At 33.2% G+C, this 21,727-nt stretch overlaps 1 protein-coding gene across 1 annotated transcript; it reads right to left on the reverse strand.

Annotated features, from left to right (window-relative positions):
- Positions 1-13,004: 13,004 nt before the first annotated feature.
- LOC130798024 (sterol 14-demethylase-like) lies at positions 13,005-17,187 on the reverse strand. Its single transcript, XM_057660863.1, has 3 exons — positions 16,889-17,187; positions 15,563-16,063; positions 13,005-14,247 (listed from the first exon to the last, which is right to left on the reverse strand). Exons 2-3 carry the CDS (start codon positions 16,034-16,036, stop codon positions 13,249-13,251), a joined length of 1,473 nt encoding a protein of 490 aa, XP_057516846.1. The 5' UTR covers positions 16,037-16,063; positions 16,889-17,187; the 3' UTR covers positions 13,005-13,248.
- Between the last annotated feature and the right edge of the window lie 4,540 nt (positions 17,188-21,727).

The raw sequence follows: 21,727 nt of genomic DNA on the forward strand, positions 1-21,727 counted from the left end.
ACGAGAACGTCAGTAGGCCAAGGCTTTACCCCTATACCTACTTCATCAAGAGGTCGTCACCCCAAATAATTCAAGGCCAGCAGAGTAGTCTCAGGGAACCCTAGTGTGCACACCCCTTCTATTTGGATCACAACAAATAGAAGGAAGACCAAACAACGTATCAAGTATCAGAAATAATAATACCTGTCGGCAGTTATACTAACCAAATAGGAGTTCATCACCCTTATATTTGGATCACAACAAATATAAGAGCTTCATTTCCCTCGTGTTACACTTTACGTGATTTAATATATTTTAATAATTAGTCACAAACACACAAACATATAATCAAACATACATTATACATTTTATTTTATGATCATAGGTTTTCCCAAGAAAAATATATCTCAAGAATATTCAATTGCAATATTAATATCATAATATTTTTCTCCCAAATTCAATCGCATTTAAAACTATTATTAAAATAATAATATAACTTTCATCAAAACAATAATATTATAAGTATTCCCTTTCAAATTAAAACCGTATCTAATTTCGTTATCAAAATAATAATATAAATTTTATCAAAATAGTAATTATAAATTCAAGTTTGACAAAATATAATTTGAAAATATATAAAACATAATATCATACAAAATAATGTCATATCAAATCATGTACCCATTTAAACATATTAATTATCACTTAGCACATAATACTAACGGGATAGTCCTAATTAGATGGACATTGAGAATTACCTTGTCACGCGATCCTAGACAACGTACGCTCCTAATAATCTTTGTCTACGAAATCGCTGTCTTTAATATCGAAATCTTGCGTTTCCTTGACTGAATTTTAAGCAAATGGGAGATGGAGGAAGTAGTTTGTAGGAGAAAAAGGAAGTGTGAGTAATAATGTGAATGAATTAAGGGTAATTGGTTTAATTTATAATAGGTAAGTGAGGTTTGTTATAAGATTTAGAGGGAGAAGTGGGAAGTTATTTGTTAATGGGGAGTTATATTTTTTTTATAATTTCTGAAATTTATTTATTTATATATTATTATAATAATTATTATTATTATTTAAAAAAACGGTTGTTACATGATTATTTAATAATGATTTAACTATTGTTTGTTAATTTTTAATTTTTAATATAATTTATTTATTTAATTATAGTTAATGTTTAATATTGTTTTTTTTTTGAGATTTGATATATTTTATAATTAATTTTTTTTAAAAATTTTTTTATGTGTAATTATGCAAATAAAAGTTTGATAATCATGGTAGATGAAAAAATTATTTAGAGTTGGATTAATTGTAACTAGTTCTAGTTCTAAGCCTATTAGAAGCGACTCTCATTACAGGGGTGTTTCTAGGTCAATGTGGTGTGCTAGGCAGCAAGAACTTAGGAGTCAGGCATATAGGGCCATAGGCGGATTTAGTGTATAACCCTAGGTAGCACGTGGTATCCATGATAGAAAAAAAAAAGTTTTGAGAGGAAACTTTAATCATCATGCACGCACTTTATAAAATTATTGGAGCATTGCCTTGAGATAATCATTATTGTATTATATTGCTTATACATGTCAATTTAGAGTAAAGATTTTTTGTTGTTGTTTAATTTACAATTAACATTCTGCTAAAATTTTTACAATAATTTATATAATTTATTTACTTCAATAAAGTAATGTTACCACTTACCCATGAGTTTGAATCCTGCAACCGCTACTGTATAGGGCTATTGCCTTTGAACAAGTACGTAATCATATATGAACCTATAAGCGAGCACAGTTTCTTAGGATTAATAACTAATGAAGAGGATGTGTCTAGTGAGTCTGAGCGACAAACACACATTCTCTAAGACGACCCATTGGTTGACCTATCGAGAAGGGTTAGAGGTATAGGTTTCTTTGTTCATAAACAGGTGCTAGTATTTTTAGCGGTGTTGATGGCCAATCTGTTGATAGCTCATTTAATGATCCTACTCCTCGGGGTAGGCAACATAGGTAGGCTTCGGGCGAGAATTAGGTTAATTATGGATGAGCCAATGCTTGGCGGCCTACAAAATGTCGACTTCTTCCTAGCTATGGAGGACGCATATCTAGGCTAATATTTGAAGGGAAGGAGCCTACTCCTCCAGTTTAGGGATGCAAACGGGGCAGGGCGGGGCGGGTATTGGAATTACCATCCCCATCCCCATCCCCGCGGCGGGTATAATTTTTTCCCCGTCCCCGCCCCGATGGGTTTGTATCTAAAACCATCCCCGCCCCACCACCCATCTGGGTATCCATCCCCGTGTAATACCCATTTTTCCCGCCCCACCACCCGTCAAATCCCCGCTTAATACCCATCTGTGCCATATATTTATATTCAATCATTTTATAAAACTAATAACATTATTGCATAAATATCAATAACTAGTTAAAATACCAATCGACTCATCATTAACAACTTTGAACTCTTTTAACCATTTTATGAAGACAAATGTGAGTCCGGACGAAAAAGATATCGCATTTACAAAACGGGAAAGAAAACGGAAACTACCAAAAGACTTAAAAATATTTTAAGGCGGGGCGGGGCGGGGCGGGGCGGGTATGGGGCGAGGCGGGGCGGGGATGGGGCGGGTATCACCTAAAACCCATCCCCATCCCCATCCCCGCGGTGGGTATGAATTTTATACCCGTACCCGCCCCATGACCCATCAAACCGGGACCCATCCCCTCCCCGATGGGGCGGGGATGGGGCGGGTCTCCTATTAGACCCGCCCCGCCTGCATCCCTACTCCAGTTGCAATATCATATCATTTATGATGTCAATATATTAATTTTTTAATTATTTTGAGATTTTTTTTTATCAAAATGATTTGTTATTAAGTTAAGTGACATATACATGGATGTGTATACATATCTAATTATACATTTTAAGATGGACAACTAAAAAATTACTAAATTAAAGAGTTTCACATCAATATTATCGATAATAGGAGAAATGCTATTAATCGAGCTTAACAAAGTGTGGGCTATTTTTTTTTTTAAAAAAAAAAAAAGTGTGGGCTAGGATTAAATTTTTCGTAGGAGAGCCCAACATTTTCCACGAAAGGGTGAAAATTTGAAATAAATAAGTAATTTTAAAAAAAATAATAAGCTTTGAGTAAACTTAATTCCAAAAATAAGCGTCTTTATGTTGGAGTCTAAGGTTAGGTATGTTCGCAGTTACTAACAGCGAACAAAAACATTGATCAAAAAAAGTCAAAATTGTTTGATCGCTGTTATAAACTGCAAACAAAAGAGAGACTATGTTATAACGTTAGATGGAACCAAAAAAATAGAAATCATGTTAATGTTATAACGTTAGATGGGACAAAAAAATGGAAATCATGTTTGTTCACAATTACTGATTGCGAACAAACTTGATTTTTATTTTTTTTCTCCATCTAACATTATGATATTGTATCCCTTTTGTTCACAGTTACTAACTGTAAACAAATAATTTTGACTAATTTTTTTGTTCGTTGTTAGTAACCGTGAACATACCTGATTTTAGGCTAGGACATGAAGACGCCTATTTTAAGAATTAAGTTTACTAGAAGCTTATTTTTTATTTTTATTCTGATGTTAGAATTACTTTATTTGTTTCAAATTTTTCCAAAGGGTTGACATAAACTTTCAAGGAAAATATAAAAATAAAAGAAAAACCAAAAGGCTTCATCTTGCTTCTCTCTCACGTTAAACCAAAATATGGAAGCTTGCAAGTCGCCTCGCCAGCCATACATAAAGGGAGTGATGAGATGAAATTTTGAAAAAAATAAACTTATTTTTTAAAAAAAATTCCAAAATAAATTTTTAGAAATTTGAATTTCCAAAATAAGGTCTCAATTAGGTCTTTATGCCAAAGCTAAAGTCAAATGTTTGTTCGTTGTTATTAATAATAAATAAAGAAACTAGTCAAAAAAGTTAAAATCCTTTATTCAATGTTATTAATAACGAACAAAAAAAACAATGTCATAACATTAAAAGGACAAAAAACAAGTACAAGGAGTAAAAATAATAAAATGGTAAAAGTTCATGGTATTAGTGTCCTCAAGATTCTACTTAGGAGACCTAGGATTCTATGCGTGAGTAGAAAATCATTATAACATAATGTGCGTTTAGTGAGATATATTTAGCTTTTTGAAGATTTAGTAACATTTATTAGATTCTTTAGCAGTATAATAAATAATCACACTAAATCTTTTTGCGACATAAGATCTAGTGACATTTCTCAGAAATGTCACTATAGACTATAGTAACAATCACATATACTACTAAAGACGAAATAAAGTATCGCTAAATCATTTTATAGTGGAACTTAAAATAAAAACTAATAATTATTAAACTAAAAATATAAATCAGTGACATTTTTTTAATGTCACTAAATCTAGTGTCGCAAAAAGTAAAATGTGTTGTAGTGAATCCAACACCTATTTTTAAAAGATAGTTACTCTCTCCGTTCTTTTTTGTTTTTCTCGTTTATTTTTTGCATAGTTTTCCAAGTAAGTTTTGAGTGTTAATATCTCTAAATGTGCATCATAAAACATTACAAAAAAAATATAGTAAAAAGTAGACATTAAGACGAATTTGACGAGATCTCGCATGATATATTTTATCATCTATATATATCTTAAAAATTTTTATTAAATTTCTCTCTCTTTAAAATAAAATATTTTCTAAGTGGGAAGAACATTAGGAAACGGAGGAGTAAGTTACAAGGTGGTAGCTTAATATTTAAGGGAATAAAATGCGATATTATTTTGGGCGTTTCCACACTTTTGTATTATAATATCACCTTGATTACAATCATAATAACATGCTGAGATAAATCAAGTGATTACTAATATTCAAATGCAATATTATGTAGATAGTATCAAATATTAGCCACATGGTTCTATTATATTAGCCATCTTAAGGATACTTGTTAATGGACATTTTTGGTTCTTGAAGATTCGATATGATATCCTCTTCCAACAACCATAATTCATAAGGTTTGAAGATTCTAATCTAAGTTGAATACTATGAAATTGCAGGACATTTAGAGTATATTAAGACAACTATATATACTACATATTATGTATTATAGTGGAACAATATGTAATAATAGCAAAGTCCAAAATAATGCCAAGAGGTGAAAATGCAAAAACAGATCAAAACAGAAGAAAAGCGACTAGTCGTCGCTTGTTCTTTACCTCTCTCAATTTTGACAGAAACAAAATCCGACTTTGCTTTTTGGGGAACATCGAGTCGGCATTCAGGGCGACGACTCGTCGCCAGTCCCTTGCCTTGAACTTTGCTGTTTGGTAAGCTTCAAATGTTAGTTATATTTGTTAAAACATCATTTGTCTCATATGTGAGCTTTGGTTGAAAGAATCATTTGTTTCATAGCTTGATTTTGGATTTGAAGATTGGCTACAGAGTTTCTTTGATCACCAAGAAAGACACCATGAAAATTAGGTTGCAACGATGAACGTCGTTCGCACTTGATATTAATAGAAGGCATTTAAACACTTTTCTTTTGTGATATTTCTGCCACAAGAGTGTTTGGGATGACAAATAAAATTCACAATGAGATATAATCTATTACAACAATCCCTTAGCACAAAGAGATTGCAATGTAAGACAATATATTGTAGATGGATTAAAAACTTAAAGATGTAATAAAAGTTAATTACTCCTTCACCACAATTTATGCAAAAGAAAAGCAAGAAGAATATGTATATTCAAGAAAGAAATCAGCAATGTATGAATGGATGAGTGAAATTCCCTGGTGTGTGTCAACCAATGCCAACTTATATTTCTAATGGAAGCTATATGAGAGAGTACAACATAAATCACTTTCTTCTAGATCTTCTCTAAAATATCTATTGCTTTGTTATTGAACCTATACTTGTTGTAAAAGGAACTCAAGGAAGTATGACATAAATTGGTTATACTTCAAGATCATTTTATAAAGGGATATTCTACGTGGTAGTAACAAACTTTTGCGAAAGGCCTGTGGTAGCAAATTTTTAAAAAATTCCATAAAATAGCATTGTACTTTTAGAATTTAAGTTGTCGTAACATTAATGTCCAAAAAAACGTTGGATTATACATTAAGTTGTGAAATTTCATTTTTACTTTTGTCTTCTTCCTTAAAATACAATAACGTTCTTTCTTTAAAATTCAACAAAATAGCATTGTACTTTTGGAATTTAAGCTGCCGTAACATTAATGCCCAAAATACTTAGATTATGCGTTAAATTGTGAAATTCCAAAAGTACAATGCTATTTTGTGAAATTTTTTAAAGATTTGCTATCACTGGCTTTTCGCAAAAGTTTATTGCTATCATGTAGAATATCTTTTTATAAAAGCTTATTTAAAATCACTAAGACACTAAGTGTTTACAGTTGAGAATCACTTTCAAACCAAGTTGCTATAAGACTATGATTTGAATGTCATCAATATAAAACGTATCTTTGATTTTGTGGTAATATATCGAACCGTGTTCAGTAGTGTACGTAGCAGTCTCAAGCTTTTACATACACCAATAGAAAGTCAAACCAATAGAAATTGAACAATACACCAAATGTAATCTGGTTCTAGAGGAAGGAAATGAGCAACATCGATTTTGTAAGATGGAGGCTAACACTTGCATGGCAAAGACAAGAACAATAATGAAACTTCCACAGGTCTGTTTGTGGTTTTAGGGGGTAGTTGTTTGAATGGCCCATGTCCTGTATTAGATGTTAATCTAGAAAAATCTATGTAAAAAATCTAAACAAGAAACTTGTCGAACATGTTTCTAGAATATTGTTAGTAAAAATCTTAGGAAAAATCTAGAATTAGCAACCTAGAATAATCTCAAGAATTATCTAGATATGAATATAATATGCTAGAAAGTGTATAACACTCTAAGCTTAGCTAGAATAGCCTAAAAACTAGGAGACTTACCAAGGCTATAAATAGCCACTTGTTGTACTTTTGAAAAATGAAGTAATGTAAGCTATATTCACTTAACAATTCAAAAATATTGTCCAACTCATCTTTACTCCTCCCCTAACTTGCAACAATAACCCACTAACTTCCGCATATTAATTCTAACATTTGGTATCAAGAGCCAATTTAATCCAAAGCCTCCACTTTTTATCATCCATCTTCTAACCGTCATATTAACATTATATTAACTCCACACAAAAAAAATATAAAGTGGCCTACTCTACAAACTCAAACTCAAATACAAACACAAACATTTTTAATCCCCAAGTTAATTGGGTACCTATATTTAAAGGGGAGAAATTTGATCGATGGAGTATGCAAATGAAATCAATCTTCATCACCCAAGATATTTGAGAAATTATTGAAGATGGCTACGAGAAACCCAAAGATGTCAATGACGAGGCTTCTTGGGATGCCTCAAAGAGAGGCCAATATAAACAAAACATAAGAAAGGATCATTATGCCCTTTCCATAATTTATCGCAGGATAGATGAAACAATACTACCTACGATCATGGCCGCTACAACGGCAAAGGAGGCGTCGAGTATCCTGGAGACAAAATATAGAGGCTCGGAAAAGGTAATACTCTTTAAACTTCAATCTTTGTGGGGTCAATTTGATAGCTTACAAATGACAAATAATGAATCAATTCAATCCTATGTTGATCGAGTCTCAAGTATTGTTAATCAAATTCGATCTAATGGAGACACAATTGAAGATGTTAAAATAATCCGAAAAATATTACGAACTCTTACAAAAAAATTCGATCACATAGTGGCTGCTATAGAAGAGTCTAATAAAGATTTAAGATTGCTTACCATGACTGAGCTAATGGGCTCTCTATTGGCTCATGAAGAAAGAATGCGTTGATTTGATGAGCAGTCGGTAGAACAAGCCTTTCAAGCTAAATTAAAATTTTCTAATGGAGAAAATAAAAATTGCCAAGAAAATAATTTTCAACCAATAAAGAAAATTTTTAATAACCGTGGTCGGGGAAGAGGAATTTATAAAACCAAGGGAGCCGAGATAATAACTCTTTTTGCATATTGTGTAAGAAAAATGGCCATAACACAAGAGACTGTCGGTACAAATGTAAAAGATGTACACACTCTCATTTTGAAAAAAATTGTTATTTCCGGCAAAAAGAAGAGGCTAATTTTGTAAAAAATAATAACTCTAATGATCAATTATTTTATACTTGTTTAAATGCTCAAGAAGAGCAAAATGACACATGGTACACTGATAGTGGTTGTTCCAACCACATGACCGGAAATAAAAATTTCTTTATCACTCTTGATGAAAATATAAAATCACAAACAACTCTTGGTGATGGGAGTAATCAGGAAGTTTTCGGAAAGGGAACAATTATTGTTAAAACAAAAAATTGCTCCTCTAAATTCATCCCCGACGTCTTTTATGTCCCGCTAGCACAAAATTTGTTAAGTGTGGGTCAGTTAGTCCAAAAAGGCTATATGGTAAAATTTGATAATAATCAATGCCATATATATGATAAGAAAAAGGGGCAATTAATCACTACCACCAAAATGGCTCCAAATAAAATTTTTCCACTTAAAATGCAATTGGAGTCTAATACTTCCTTAAGTACAATGGTGAATGAATCCGCATTGTGGCATTTAAGATTCGGACATTTAAATTTTGACAGTTTAAAACTGTTAAAAAATAGAGAAATGGTGATTGGGCTATCACCAATCACTAATGAAAAGAAAATTTGTGAGGGTTGTATCTATGGCAAAATGCATAGATCACCATTCCCAACCTCATCTTGGAGGGCTAGAGCTCCATTAGAGCTTGTCCATGCTGATATATGGGGTCCTACCAGGAATCCGTCTCTTGGCCGAAAAAGATACTTTCTATTGATTGTGGATGATTTTTCACGCATGATGTGGGTGTATTTCTTGGAGAAAAAATCAGAAGCATTATCCCACTTCATGCAATTTAAAGCCCTCACAGAAAAACAAAGTGGGCATTCAATAAAGGTTCTAAGAACCGATCGTGGGGGAGAATTTCACAAGCAATGAATTCAACAAATTCTGTAAACAACACGGCATCAAAAAGGAGCTCACAGTCAGACGCACACCACAAAAAATGGTGTTGCAGAAAGGAGAAACAGGACAATTGCTGAAATGGCTCGGAGTATGATGCAAGGAAAAAATCTGCCTAAACATTTTTGGGCAGAAGCTTTCTACACAGCTATTTACATATTTAACAGGTCTCCCACAAAAGCGGTAAGAAGCATGACGCCGTATGAAGCTTGGCACAAAAGAAAGCCAAGGGTTGAGCACCTCAAAGTTTTCGGGTGCATTGCATATGCCCACGTCCTGAAGGAGAATCGGAATAAGCTAGACGGAAAAGGAGAAAAATGTCACTGGATACAGTGACGAGTCTAAAGGATATCGTCTCTATCAGCCCGAATCCAAGGAGTTGATCATCTCCAGAGATGTCATATTCAATGAAGGAGCACAGTGGCAATGGAACAAGAGCAATCCAGAAGTTCACAATCCAAAAGTTCCAGTGACAGTCATTCCACCTCCAAACCCAGACCAAGGCGAAGACACAAGCAGGCTAAGATCAACACCAAGCAGCCCAAGATCACCACCAAGCAGCCCTAGATCACCATCAAGCTCGAGTCCAACACCAGAATCAAGTCCAACACCGGCCTACTTGGATAAATATCAGTGTAATCATGCTATCATGGCTCTCATTGCCAACGAACCACAAGGCTTCCAAGAGGCAGCACAAGAAGAGGAATGGATTGACGCCATGAATGAAGAAATCAAGATGATCGAGAAGAACCGCTCATGGGAGCTTATTGACAAGCCTCGAGACAAAGAAATAATAGGCCTCAAATGGGTCTATAAGATCAAATACGATGAAGATGGCTCCATTCAAAAGTACAAGGCTCGCTTAGTTGCAAAAGGCTATTCACAACAACCCGAAGTTGATTTCAACGAGACATATGCTCCAGTTGTTCGAATGGAGACGATCAGGTCAGTCCTTGCACTCGCAGCTCAACTTAAATTACAAGTTTTTCAATTAGATGTCAAATTTTCTTTTCTTAATGGCGAGTTAAAAGAAGAAGTATATATTAAGCAACCGCAAGGATATGTAATTGAAGGCAAGGAAGAAAAGGTGTATCGCCTTCGAAAGGCCCTTTATGGGCTCAAGCAGGCTCCTCGTGCATGGAATAGCAATATTGATGGCTATCTTATTCAAAATGGGTTTACAAAAAGCCCAAGTGAGCCATCACTTTACATCAAGACACAAGAGTCACATGATTTTCTCATCTTGTGCCTTTATGTAGACGATCTCATTTACATGGGCACTAACTCAAAAATGATCGAAGATTTCAAGAAAGCAATGATGTTGGAATATGAGATGACCGACCTTGGAGCTATGAAATACTTCCTTGGCATGCAAGTTAAGCAAGGTCCAGGAAGAATTTTTCTCTCACAGGAGAAATATGTTGAAGATATGCTCAAAAATTTCAACATGAGCGATTGCAAGCCAATGACGACACCAATGGGTACGAATGAGAAACTTTCCAAATATGATGGAAAGGAGAAAGTAGACGCATCGCTCTATCGTAGCATGCTCGGATCTCTCATCTATCTCACAAACACAAGACCAGACATCGTTCATGCAGTAAGCATCATCTCAAGGTTTATGAGTGAGCCAAGCAAAGCACACTTAGCAGCAGCCAAGAGGATACTCAGGTATATCAAAGGAACAAAAAGCTATGGGATAATGTACGAGTCCGAAGCAGACTACAAGCTCATAGGCTACATGGATAGTGACTGGGCAGGATGCATCGATGATCAAAGAAGTACAAGTGGATACGTGTTCCAGCTAGGGTCCAAGTCTATCTCATGGTCATCAAAGAAACAAGCTACGGTAGCACTATCATCATCAGAAGCAGAATACGTATCAGCTACAAGCGCGGCATGTGAAGCAGTATGGCTAAGAAGAATCCTAAAAGATCTACAACAAAAGACAGAAGATGCAACTACCATCTATTGTGACAATATGTCAGCAATAGCCATGACAAAGAATCCAGTCTTCCATAGTCGCACAAAGCATATTGAGATACGACACCACTTCATTCGAGAATTGGTCGAGAAACAAGAGATCGAGCTACAATTCTGCAAGACAGAGGAGCAACTCGCAGACATATTTACCAAGGCACTTCCAACAGAAAAGTTCATCAAATTTAAAAGACAGCTTGGAATTCAAGATTTTTCAGATTAAGGGGGAGTATTAGATGTTAATCTAGAAAAATCTATGTAAAAAATCTAAACAAGAAACTTGTCGAAAATGTTTCTAGAATATTGTTAGTAAAAATCTTAGGAAAAATCTAGAATTAGCAACCTAGAATAATCTCAAGAATTATCTAGATATGAATATAATATGCTAGAAAGTGTATAACACTCTAAGTTTAGCTAGAATAGCCTAGAAACTAGGAGACTTACCAAGGCTATAAATAGCCACTTCTTGTACTTTGGAAAAATGAAGTAATGTAAGCTATATTCACTTAACAATTCAAAAATATTGTCCAACTCATCTTTACTCCTCCCCTAACTTGCAACAATAACCCACTAACTTCCGCATATTAATTCTAACATCCTGAACCGAGTCATTCAGGCACCTGGTTAAGGGTACTCAATATTTTGGGTCGGGATATCATGTGCCTGATTTTACTACATCATGATCAACTTGAATGTTACATTAAAGAGAAATGGATTAACATATTTTTATTCCAATTTGGTGGTTTATATAAAGTTACATTTTTAGTTGATTTAGGACGCGATCCTCTTAATTTTGATATGAGATGGATAGCTTAATCAGTCGAAAAATAGTTTTTTTCAATATGCATTTAATAATTCATCTATTTAACATAATTGACATTTTTAAGGTCAAAATTAATTTTTCAATTGATCATTTAAAGGTCTGAATTGATCATTTTTTTATCAGAATTACAAAAATTTTGATCCAAAAAGCATTCATTTGTCAGAACATTTTAAGGTCTGAATTGATCAATTTTGATCGAAATTTAAATTTTTATAACAAAGCAGCCATAAACTCTTGATCATTTCCAAGACCATTCATCGAATGATTTGGCAAAGCATAACTCGAGGTCGACACTTCCTCCACCTTCACATTAAGGATAAGCAAACACTATACCTACAACTTTATTTTCAAGTACATTATAAACAGAGACTGTTGAAGAAAAAGTAATATCCTATTTATTGATCGATAATTAAAGAGTACAAGTACTCTTATGTTCCATTATAACCATTATGTTGCATTGAATAAGAGTACTTGTATTGTGCAATGTTTTAAAACTATATTGATAGTGTTATTGATCATTTATTTGTTGTTTAAAATCAATCCATAGAATGATAAAATAAAACTCCCTCCAATTCAGCACTAACTTCCTATTTGATTTTTGGACACTACTCATCTCTTACTCTTAATTTGTATTTTATTATTAATTTACAAGTTAAAACATAGTCATATAGGATCTTGTTTGATTCGTTTCAATGCAAAGATTATTCATATCAACTTTGCATGATTTTTAATAATGCACAATTAGAAATATTAAGTATTAAATAAGTGCATTGAATAGAGTACATAAAGTAAATAGAACATTAGTGCTGAATTGGAGGGAGTATCATTTTATTAAACTCCATTATGAAATAGTGAAAACAAAACCATATTTAGGTAAAAATTGATCAGTTTAATATCAAATTTGATCACTTATAGGTCAAATTTGAAATTTTTTATTTTTAATTGATCTATATCATTTTATTAGATTTGCCAAATTACTATTAGATTCGTTTTAGACATGTTGATCGGAGTCTAGATCTAGATCCCCTCTCTGAACGGATCTATATCGGAGTCCATCGAGACTCGGTCTAGATACAACATTTGTTAGAATTCACAAAATTAAGATAGTATTGAACAAATAATATGATTCACTACAACAATTACGTAGCATTTCAACCAAAATAGAGCAGTGACTGGTGAATTTCAAAATTCACGAAATAACAAGATATTTCTGGAAATTCACAGAACCTAAATAAACATAAGAAATACAACCAAATCCAACTATTTTATGGAAAAGGGCTTTAAAGGCATAAAATAGATCAGATGAATCTTTGAAAAAGAAAGAGTTCTTACTTCTTAGCCAAACTGACATCCAGCAAACCTAATCTTTTACTTAGGCTATAACCCATCATCAAATCAGTCAACAAGAAGCTTTTTTCTCTTGTATCTCACCATCACCTTCCCCTTTACGCCCACCACCATAGCGTTCCAGTCGATCTCTGGGAATGGAGAAATTAGTTCAAACTCAAAGTTCCTCAGAAGATGGCTCCATATAGCCTTTATTTGCAAATAAGCAAAAGGCTCTCCAAGGCATCCATGCCTACCGCCTCCAAAAGAAATGTACGAGAACTGTCCTGCTAACTTGTCCTCGTCCCTCCCAGGGCCAAAACGATCAGGGTCGTAGCTGTCTGGATCTTGGTATATATGTGAGAGACGGTTTGCAACTGCTGGCGAGGTGGCAACAATATGACCCTTTGGAATGTCATATTCTTTACCGTCTTGTGTAGTCACACTGAAATCACTGTGCGACTGGCGGAGTAACATAATCAATGGAGGATGAAGTCTAAGCGCTTCTTTGATGCATCGATGCAAGACTTCCATCTCGGATAAAACATCATGATCTACATACTCCCCGTGCTTCTTCATTATAGTTTTCTGCTCTTCAACGACAGCAGAAAGGAATTTCTTGTATTGAAGAAGGTAAGCTCCAGTCCATGTAGATGTAATGGAACTGGTATGTTGACCAGCAAATAGTGCAGCAATAAGAAGACCTGTCACCTCTCCTTCAGTCGTACCCCGACCGTCTTTGTACTTTGAGTCAATGAAGCACTGCAACATGTCATTTTCACATTTACCAGACGATTTTCGAGAGCATATAATGCTTGAGAAGATCTCTGCAAGTTTCTTACGGGCTCTATCACGACGACGATGAGCAGGTATAGGCAGGTATGGAAACATAACACTAATAGGTTGCATCCCATTATCAAGATCATGAAATAGGGCAGATACATCATCAAAGAGTTTGTCACGAACTTCACGACCCAAGAGACATCTACTAGCAGTCAGAATAATAAGATGCTCCAGCTCGTATTTCAAATCAACCTCCCCAGAATCTCCCCACTTGGAAAAGTAGTCCTGCAAAAAAATACTTTATACGGTTTCCATCAAAGAGTAGGCTTACAAATCTTATTTCACCTTCGTAACACAATTAAACATGTTCGATAACAGTGCAACCATGCAGCTGCAGCTATATACTAAAGCAACTGTAAGTAAGAGAATCAGAGACATAATACAAACACGATTGAAGTATTAAGTCTAAAGTGAAATTCAAGCTGTCTACACTGTTTTACTCGTATTTTATATGTTTTTGCCTGAGATTGGAACACCGCAATTCTCTGATGAAAACTTGGATACACCAAATCATTGGTAACTCAGACTCTCAGTTCCTCTGATAATTTTTGGACTTATTTAATGTTTGCTGAGCAGAATTTCCAACAAGCTGTTATGCCCTAAATACGAGGATAAAAAACAGCTACAAAGTGAAACATATTATTTAAAGGGCATGCAGTCTTAGAGATGAATAGTATATCATCAGCAAAGGACTGATAAATTTGGACATTTGTGCTCACGTGAGAATATGAGATGCTCAGAGACCACAATGTCTTAAAAAATTTCATATCATGTTTAATTTTAGAGCAAGATACACTGTAAAGGGCATTTTGTAGGATGAGGCCACAGAAGAAAAATATTACAGTTACATGAAACAACAGTGCTCAATGATTTGTATTGAACACGAGTAATAAAACATTATTAAGGGGAAATATTTCTGTTTAAGATAGGCATGAAAATCGATATGACTAGTCATCTACGTTCCATTAACCTAACGCATTACATGGTTCCCACTTAAGCGGAGTTTTGAGAGTAAACTGTACACAAACTAACCCTTGATAGTGATAACAATATAATAGGCAATATGACGTGATGTAAACATCAGACAATTATGCACAGCAACAAAGTATCCTGGTCCGCTGGTCAACATGAACCATATTTTAGTGTGGAATAGGTAATTCATTGCTAAATGCTGGCTAGGTCAATAATTCAGCAGTAAAATGTGCAAGACCGCAATAGGTAGAACATACACTTCAAATAGAACATATAACAAAGCCGGTTAGGTAGATAATTCAGCAGTAAAACATGCAATGCCGAATCAAAACCATACAACAACAATGCCAAAGTCTTGATCCCAACAATACATGGTTGGCTTCAAGAACCAAAACAAATTAGCGTGGGAAATCGTAATAAGTTATAACATATCACTTCTCCCTAAAGACACATTATTTTCTAGAGCCTATGCTGGTATTCCATCATTCACCAGTTTATAGTTTTTCAGGGAACAATGATAATACTGAAAGATAAGAGAAGGCAAGTGTGATAGAATAAGGTGAAATACCTGAGCTTCCGTAACCATCTGATCAACATAACCCTTAAGCTTATTGGCTCGAAGAGCCTCAGTGAAGAAGCGAAATTGCTCCTGGCGAATGGAATAGTCTACATCAAAGACCACACCAGGTCCAAACGTTGGGACATTAAAGCCATAAACCTCCTGCTGACTAAGATCAGTCTCAGAAGCCTTAAAAAAGTAAGCAGACACCTCAGGGCCAATTAAGAAGGTGATATTCTTATGGACAAGATTCAAGGTAAATACACTTCCAAGCTTTGGGTACTCCTGCTTCAACATAGCAATGGGTCCCTTTAGGAAACGAAGGAGGCCACCAATTACAGGAGGAAAGGCTTTTATCACCGGAGGAAGGCGTTTTCGTGATCTTGGCATTATGAGGACAGATATTAATTTGGCAGCTATAAGAGTTGCCACAATGAGAAGCCCTACATTAAGAAACTTGCTGTCCATGACCTCCATCTCCATGTTTGTTCTGGCTTGATAAGCTAACAACTGGGAATCAAGTAAAATGACAAAACATAAGTTAATTATACATGGAACAAAATTCTTGCAGAATTACAACTTGGAATGATTAAAAAAAAAAAATAGTGAAGTATTAAAAGTCCTCAACTTAATACCATCATTTTTCAAATTATATACTACCCATTTGGAGATCACAAATTCTTAATTGAGACAGTCTCATGATCAGACCATCTCATCTTTATTGTGTTGGTCCATGTATATTTAGTAAGTTAAAATGGTCATAGAGAAATAGACTAATTATATGACCCTTCTCAAAGTGAGACAGTGTCATACAAGACGAGCTGTTTTGAGATAGATCAAAACCCATTCTAATCATCTAATGTAGATGAATCAGTAGCTACAAGTCATTCATTCACAGATAATAAACCCATCTAAGGACAGAACCTACCCTAAAAACAGCCATCTACTGAGATCCAAGACAAATAAAACGAAGAATACAAATTCCTCCATGTATTTCAAATTGAAATAAACTTTTTTTTGTAATGTATCAAAATCAATAGGACAAACGGAACACTATAAAACAAGAAATAAATTATCATAAAATACAAATTATTGAAGCAAACTAGCAATGACCAAACTCATTATTTACCAAAACTCAATATAATCAATAACTCTTATTCAAATCAATACTCTAAAATAATCAAATAAGCAAAAGAAAAAAGGTTTCATTACTGTATTAAAGCAATAAGAAGATATACAAAACATATTAATGCATCGATGATATCGAATCAGAAAAAAAGTGAGATTATTGAGAGACATTACAGATTGAAGAAAAGAGCACAGATCAAAACTTACATGAAAACCCAGATGTAAAGCTTAACCAAATACAAAACCAAAGATCAGAAACAACACCAGCTCTAATCCCTCTTTTCGTCAAATATAGTGAAAGAAAACCAAACAAATGAAATCAGAAACAAACCCAAAGAATTGAAATCACAAACAAAGCCAAAGAGTTTAGGGTTAGGAGTTTTCTGAGATTGGAGAGTGAGAGAGAGAGAGACGGATTGTGTTAAATTGTGGGCGCCAGACGGATTGTGTCCCGATCAACTAGTAGTGATTTGTTCTGCTTAATTATTATTATTAGTCATTCAGATCTAATCTTATTCTTGACCACCATGGTATTATAATAAACAACGCTTTTAATTGAGAGTTAGGTCTTATCTCAATTGGGGTGTGTACTATTAATTTATATTTAATTTATAATGCCCTTGCTCTAGCCTTTTTTTTGTCTGTATATTCCGTAAAAAAACAAAAATATTTGTAAATTATAGTCTTTAAATTTAGAGTTGTTGCAAATTATAGACACAAGATTTTATTTTTGCTAATTGCAACATTCAACTTACCAAAGTGAACGCCATTACAACCAAGTCATCGAATTTTATTGAATCATTTTCGAAATACCATTTGACTTTCCCAAAAAGCCAAAGGGACTAAGAAGTCGATCAAAGGGTATTTTGTGAAAATTCACTGGAATACAATAACTTAGCTGCAATAGTATTCACTTTGACAAATTAAAGACAGTAATTCGCAAAAATAAAACTTTGAGATTGTAATTCGTAAAAGTCAAAGGCTTTATTTGTCGTCATCCTTTGTATTATGCCACCAATTTTAGTTCATAAATATTTCAACTTTGACCCTCCATCCTCAAATAGTCTCTCAATTCAATATCTCTTTTGGAATCCGACTAAAATTTCGATTTCTTGCTATTTTATTTTCAAGGTATTAAGTGTTGTTTCGTATTTTTTAAAAAATAAAAACAAAATTAGGCAAGTCATACAAAATGGGCAACTTGACCTAGGCAAGTTGCCCATTTTGTATCACTTGCCTAATTTTTCCCCTTTTATATATTAGTTTTTGTTAAATTTTATTATAATTACATGTTATATTATTATTAATTAATTATTTGTTCAATTATTATTTAATAATGATTTGACTATTGTTTGTTAAGTTTTAATTTTTAATATAATTTATTTATTTAATTATAGTTAATGTTTAATATTGTTTTTTTTTTGAGATTTAATATATTTTATAATTAATTGTTTTTCTTAAATTTTTTATGTGTAATTATGTAGATAGAAGTCTGATAATCATGGTAAATGAAAAAAATATTTAGAGTTGGATTAATTGTAACTAGTTCTAGTTCTAAGCCTATTAGAAGCGACTCTCATTACAGGGGTGTTACTAGGTCAATGTGGTGTGCTAGGCAGCAAGAACTTAGGAGTTAGGCATATATATAGGGCCATAGGCGAATTTAGTGTATAACCCTAGGTAGCACGTGCTATCCTTGATAGAAAAAAAAAAATTTTGAGAGGAAATTTCAATCATCATGCACGCGCTTTATTATATTATTGGAGCATTGCCTTGAGATTATCATTATTGTATTATATTGCTTATACATGTAAATTTAGAGTAAAGATTTTTTGTTGTTATTCAATTTACAATTAACATTCTGCTAAAATTTTTACAATAATTTATATAATTTATTTACATCAATAAAGTAATGTTATCACTTACCCATGAGTTTGAATCCTGCAACCGCTACTGTATAGGGCTATTACCTTTGAACAAGTACGTATTCATATATGAACCTAGAAGCAAGCACAATTTCTTAGGATCAATAACTAATGAAGAGGATGTGTCTAGTGAGTCTGAGCGATAGACACACATTCTTTAAGACGACCCATTGGTTGACCTATCGAGAAGGGTTAGAGGTGTAGGTTTCTTTCTTCATAAACAGGTGCTAGTATTTTTAGCGGTGTTGATGGCCAATCTGTTGATAGCTCATTTAATGATCTTACTGCTCGGGGTAGGCAACATAGGTACGCTTCGGGCGAGAATTAGGTTAATTATGGATGAGCCAATGCTTGGCGGCCTACAAAATGTCGGCTTCTTCCTAGCTATGGAGGACGCATAGCTAGGCTAATATTTGAGGGGAAGGAGCCTACTCCTCCGGTTGCAATATCATCATTTATGATGTCAATATATTAATTTTTTAATTATTTTGAGATTTTTTTTATCAAAATGATTTGTTATTAAAAGTGTGGGCTAGGATTAAATTTTTCGTAGGAGAGCCCAACATTTTCCATGAAAGGGTGAAAATTTGAAATAAATAAGTAATTTAAAAAAAAAAAAAGCTTTGAGTAAACTTAGTATCAAAAATAAGCGTTTTTATGTTCGAGTCTAAGGTTAGATATGATCGTAGTTACTAACAGTGAACAAAAATATTGATCAAAAAAAGTCAAAATTGTTTGATCGTTGTTATAAACTGCAAACAAAAGAGAGACTATGTTATAGCATTAGATGGAACAAAAAAAACAGAAATCATGTTAATGTTATGACGTCAGATGGGACAAAAAAATAAAAATCATGTTTGTTCACAATTACTAATTGCGAACAAACTTGATTTTCATTTTTTTTCTCCATCTAACATTATGATATTGTATTCCTTTTGTTCACAGTTACTAACTGTCAACAAACAATTTTGACTAATTTTTTTTTTCGTTGTTAGTTTCCGTAAACATACCTGACCTTAAGCTAGGACATGAAGACGTCTATTTTAAGAATTAAGTTTACTATAAGCTTATTTTTTATTTTTTTTCTTTTGTTAGAATTACTTTATTTGTTTCAAATGTTTCCAAAGGGTTGACATGAACTTTCAAGGGAAAAATAAAAATAAAAGAAAAACCAAAAGGCTTCATCTTGCTTCTCTCTCACGTTAAACCAAAATATGGAAGCTTGCAAGTCGCCTCGCCAGCCATACATAAAGGGAGTGATGAGATGAAATTTTGAAAAAAATAAACTTATTTTTAAAAAAAAATTCCAAAATAAATTTTTGGAAATTTGAATTTCCAAAATAAGGTCTCAATTAGGTCTTTTTGCCAAAGCTAAAGTCAAATGTTTGTTTGTTGTTATTAACAATAAATAAAGAAACTAGTCAAAAAAGTTAAAACCCTTTATTCAATGTTATTAACAACGAAAAAAAAAAACAATATCATTAAAAGGACAAAAAAAACAAGTACAAGGAGTAAAAATAATAAAATGGTAAAAGTTCATGGTATTAGTGTTCTCAAGATTCTACTTGGGAGACCTAGGATTCCATGCGTGAGTAGAAAATCATTATAATATAATTTGCTTTTAGTGGGATATATTTAGCTTTTTGAATATTTAGTGACATTTATTAGATTCTTTAGCAGCATAATAAATAATCACACTAAATTTTTTTGCGACATAAGATCTAGTGACATTTCTCATAAATGCAACTATAAACTATAGTAACAATCACATATGCTACTAAAAACTATAGTAACAATCACATATGCTACTAAAGATCAAATAAGGTATCGCTAAATCACTTTATAGTGGAACTTAAAATAAAAACTAATAATTATTAAATTAAAAATATAAATCAGTGATATTTTTTTAGTGTCACTAAATCCAGTGTCGCAAAAAGTAAAATGTGTTGTAGTGAATCCAACACCTATTTTTAAAAGATAGTTACTCTCTTCATTCTTTTTTGTTTTTCTCGTTTACTTTTTGCATAGTTTTCCAAGTAAGTTTTGAGTGTTAACATCTCTAAATATGCATTATAAAATATTATAAAAAAATATATAGTAAAAAAGTAAAAACGTATAAAAGTATAAAAGTATACCTTTTGCATCAGTGACATTTGTTTCATATGTGAGCTTTGATTGAAAGAATTATTTGTTTCATAGCTTGATTTTGGATGAAACATCACTTGTTTCATAAGTTGGCATTGGTTGACACACATCAGGGAATTTCACTCATCCATTCATACATTGCTGATTTCTTTCTTGAACATGCATATTCTTCTTGCTTCTCTTTTACATAAATTGTGGTGAAGGAGTAATTAACTTTTATTATATCTTTAAGTTTTTAATCCATCTACAATACATTGTCTTACATTGCAATCTCTTTGTGCTAAGGATTGTTGTAATAGATTATATCTCATTGTGAATTTCATTTGTCATCCCAAACACCCTTGTGGCAGAAATATCACAAAAGAAAAGTCAAACCAATAGAAATTGAACAATACACCAAATGTAATCTGGTTCTAGAGGAAGGAAATGAGCAACATCGATTTTGTAAGATGGAGGCTAACACTTGCATGGCAAAGACAAGAACAATAATGAAACTTCCACATGTCTGTTTTTGGTTTTAGGGGGGTAGTTGTTTGAATGGCCCATGTCCTGAACCGAGTCATTCAGGCACCTGGTTAAGGGTACTCGATATTTTGAGTCGGGTTATTATGTGCTTGATTTTACTACATCATGATCAACTTGAATGGTACATTAAAGAGAAATGGACTAACATATTTTTATTCCTATTACTAGATAGAATGATAAGACTTTAAGCCCTAGCTACTTTTAGGACTAAGAATATTATTAATCATAATCTTCTGTTCAACTTATTGATAGATAAACTACTAATTCTTAAATGAGACAATCTCATATTGAGACCATCTCTATATGGTTGACATATGTGTAATTAGTGCGTTAAAGTTATTAATTAGAGAAATGAACTAATTATATAACCAGTTTCATGGTGAGTCGATCGAGCTAAATAAAGAAAAAAGAATTTTATCTTATAAACAAGTAAATGAATCAACGTGTATCG

Source organism: Amaranthus tricolor, chromosome 13, assembly GCF_026212465.1.
Source record: "Amaranthus tricolor cultivar Red isolate AtriRed21 chromosome 13, ASM2621246v1, whole genome shotgun sequence".
Classification (NCBI taxonomy): domain Eukaryota; kingdom Viridiplantae; phylum Streptophyta; class Magnoliopsida; order Caryophyllales; family Amaranthaceae; genus Amaranthus; species Amaranthus tricolor.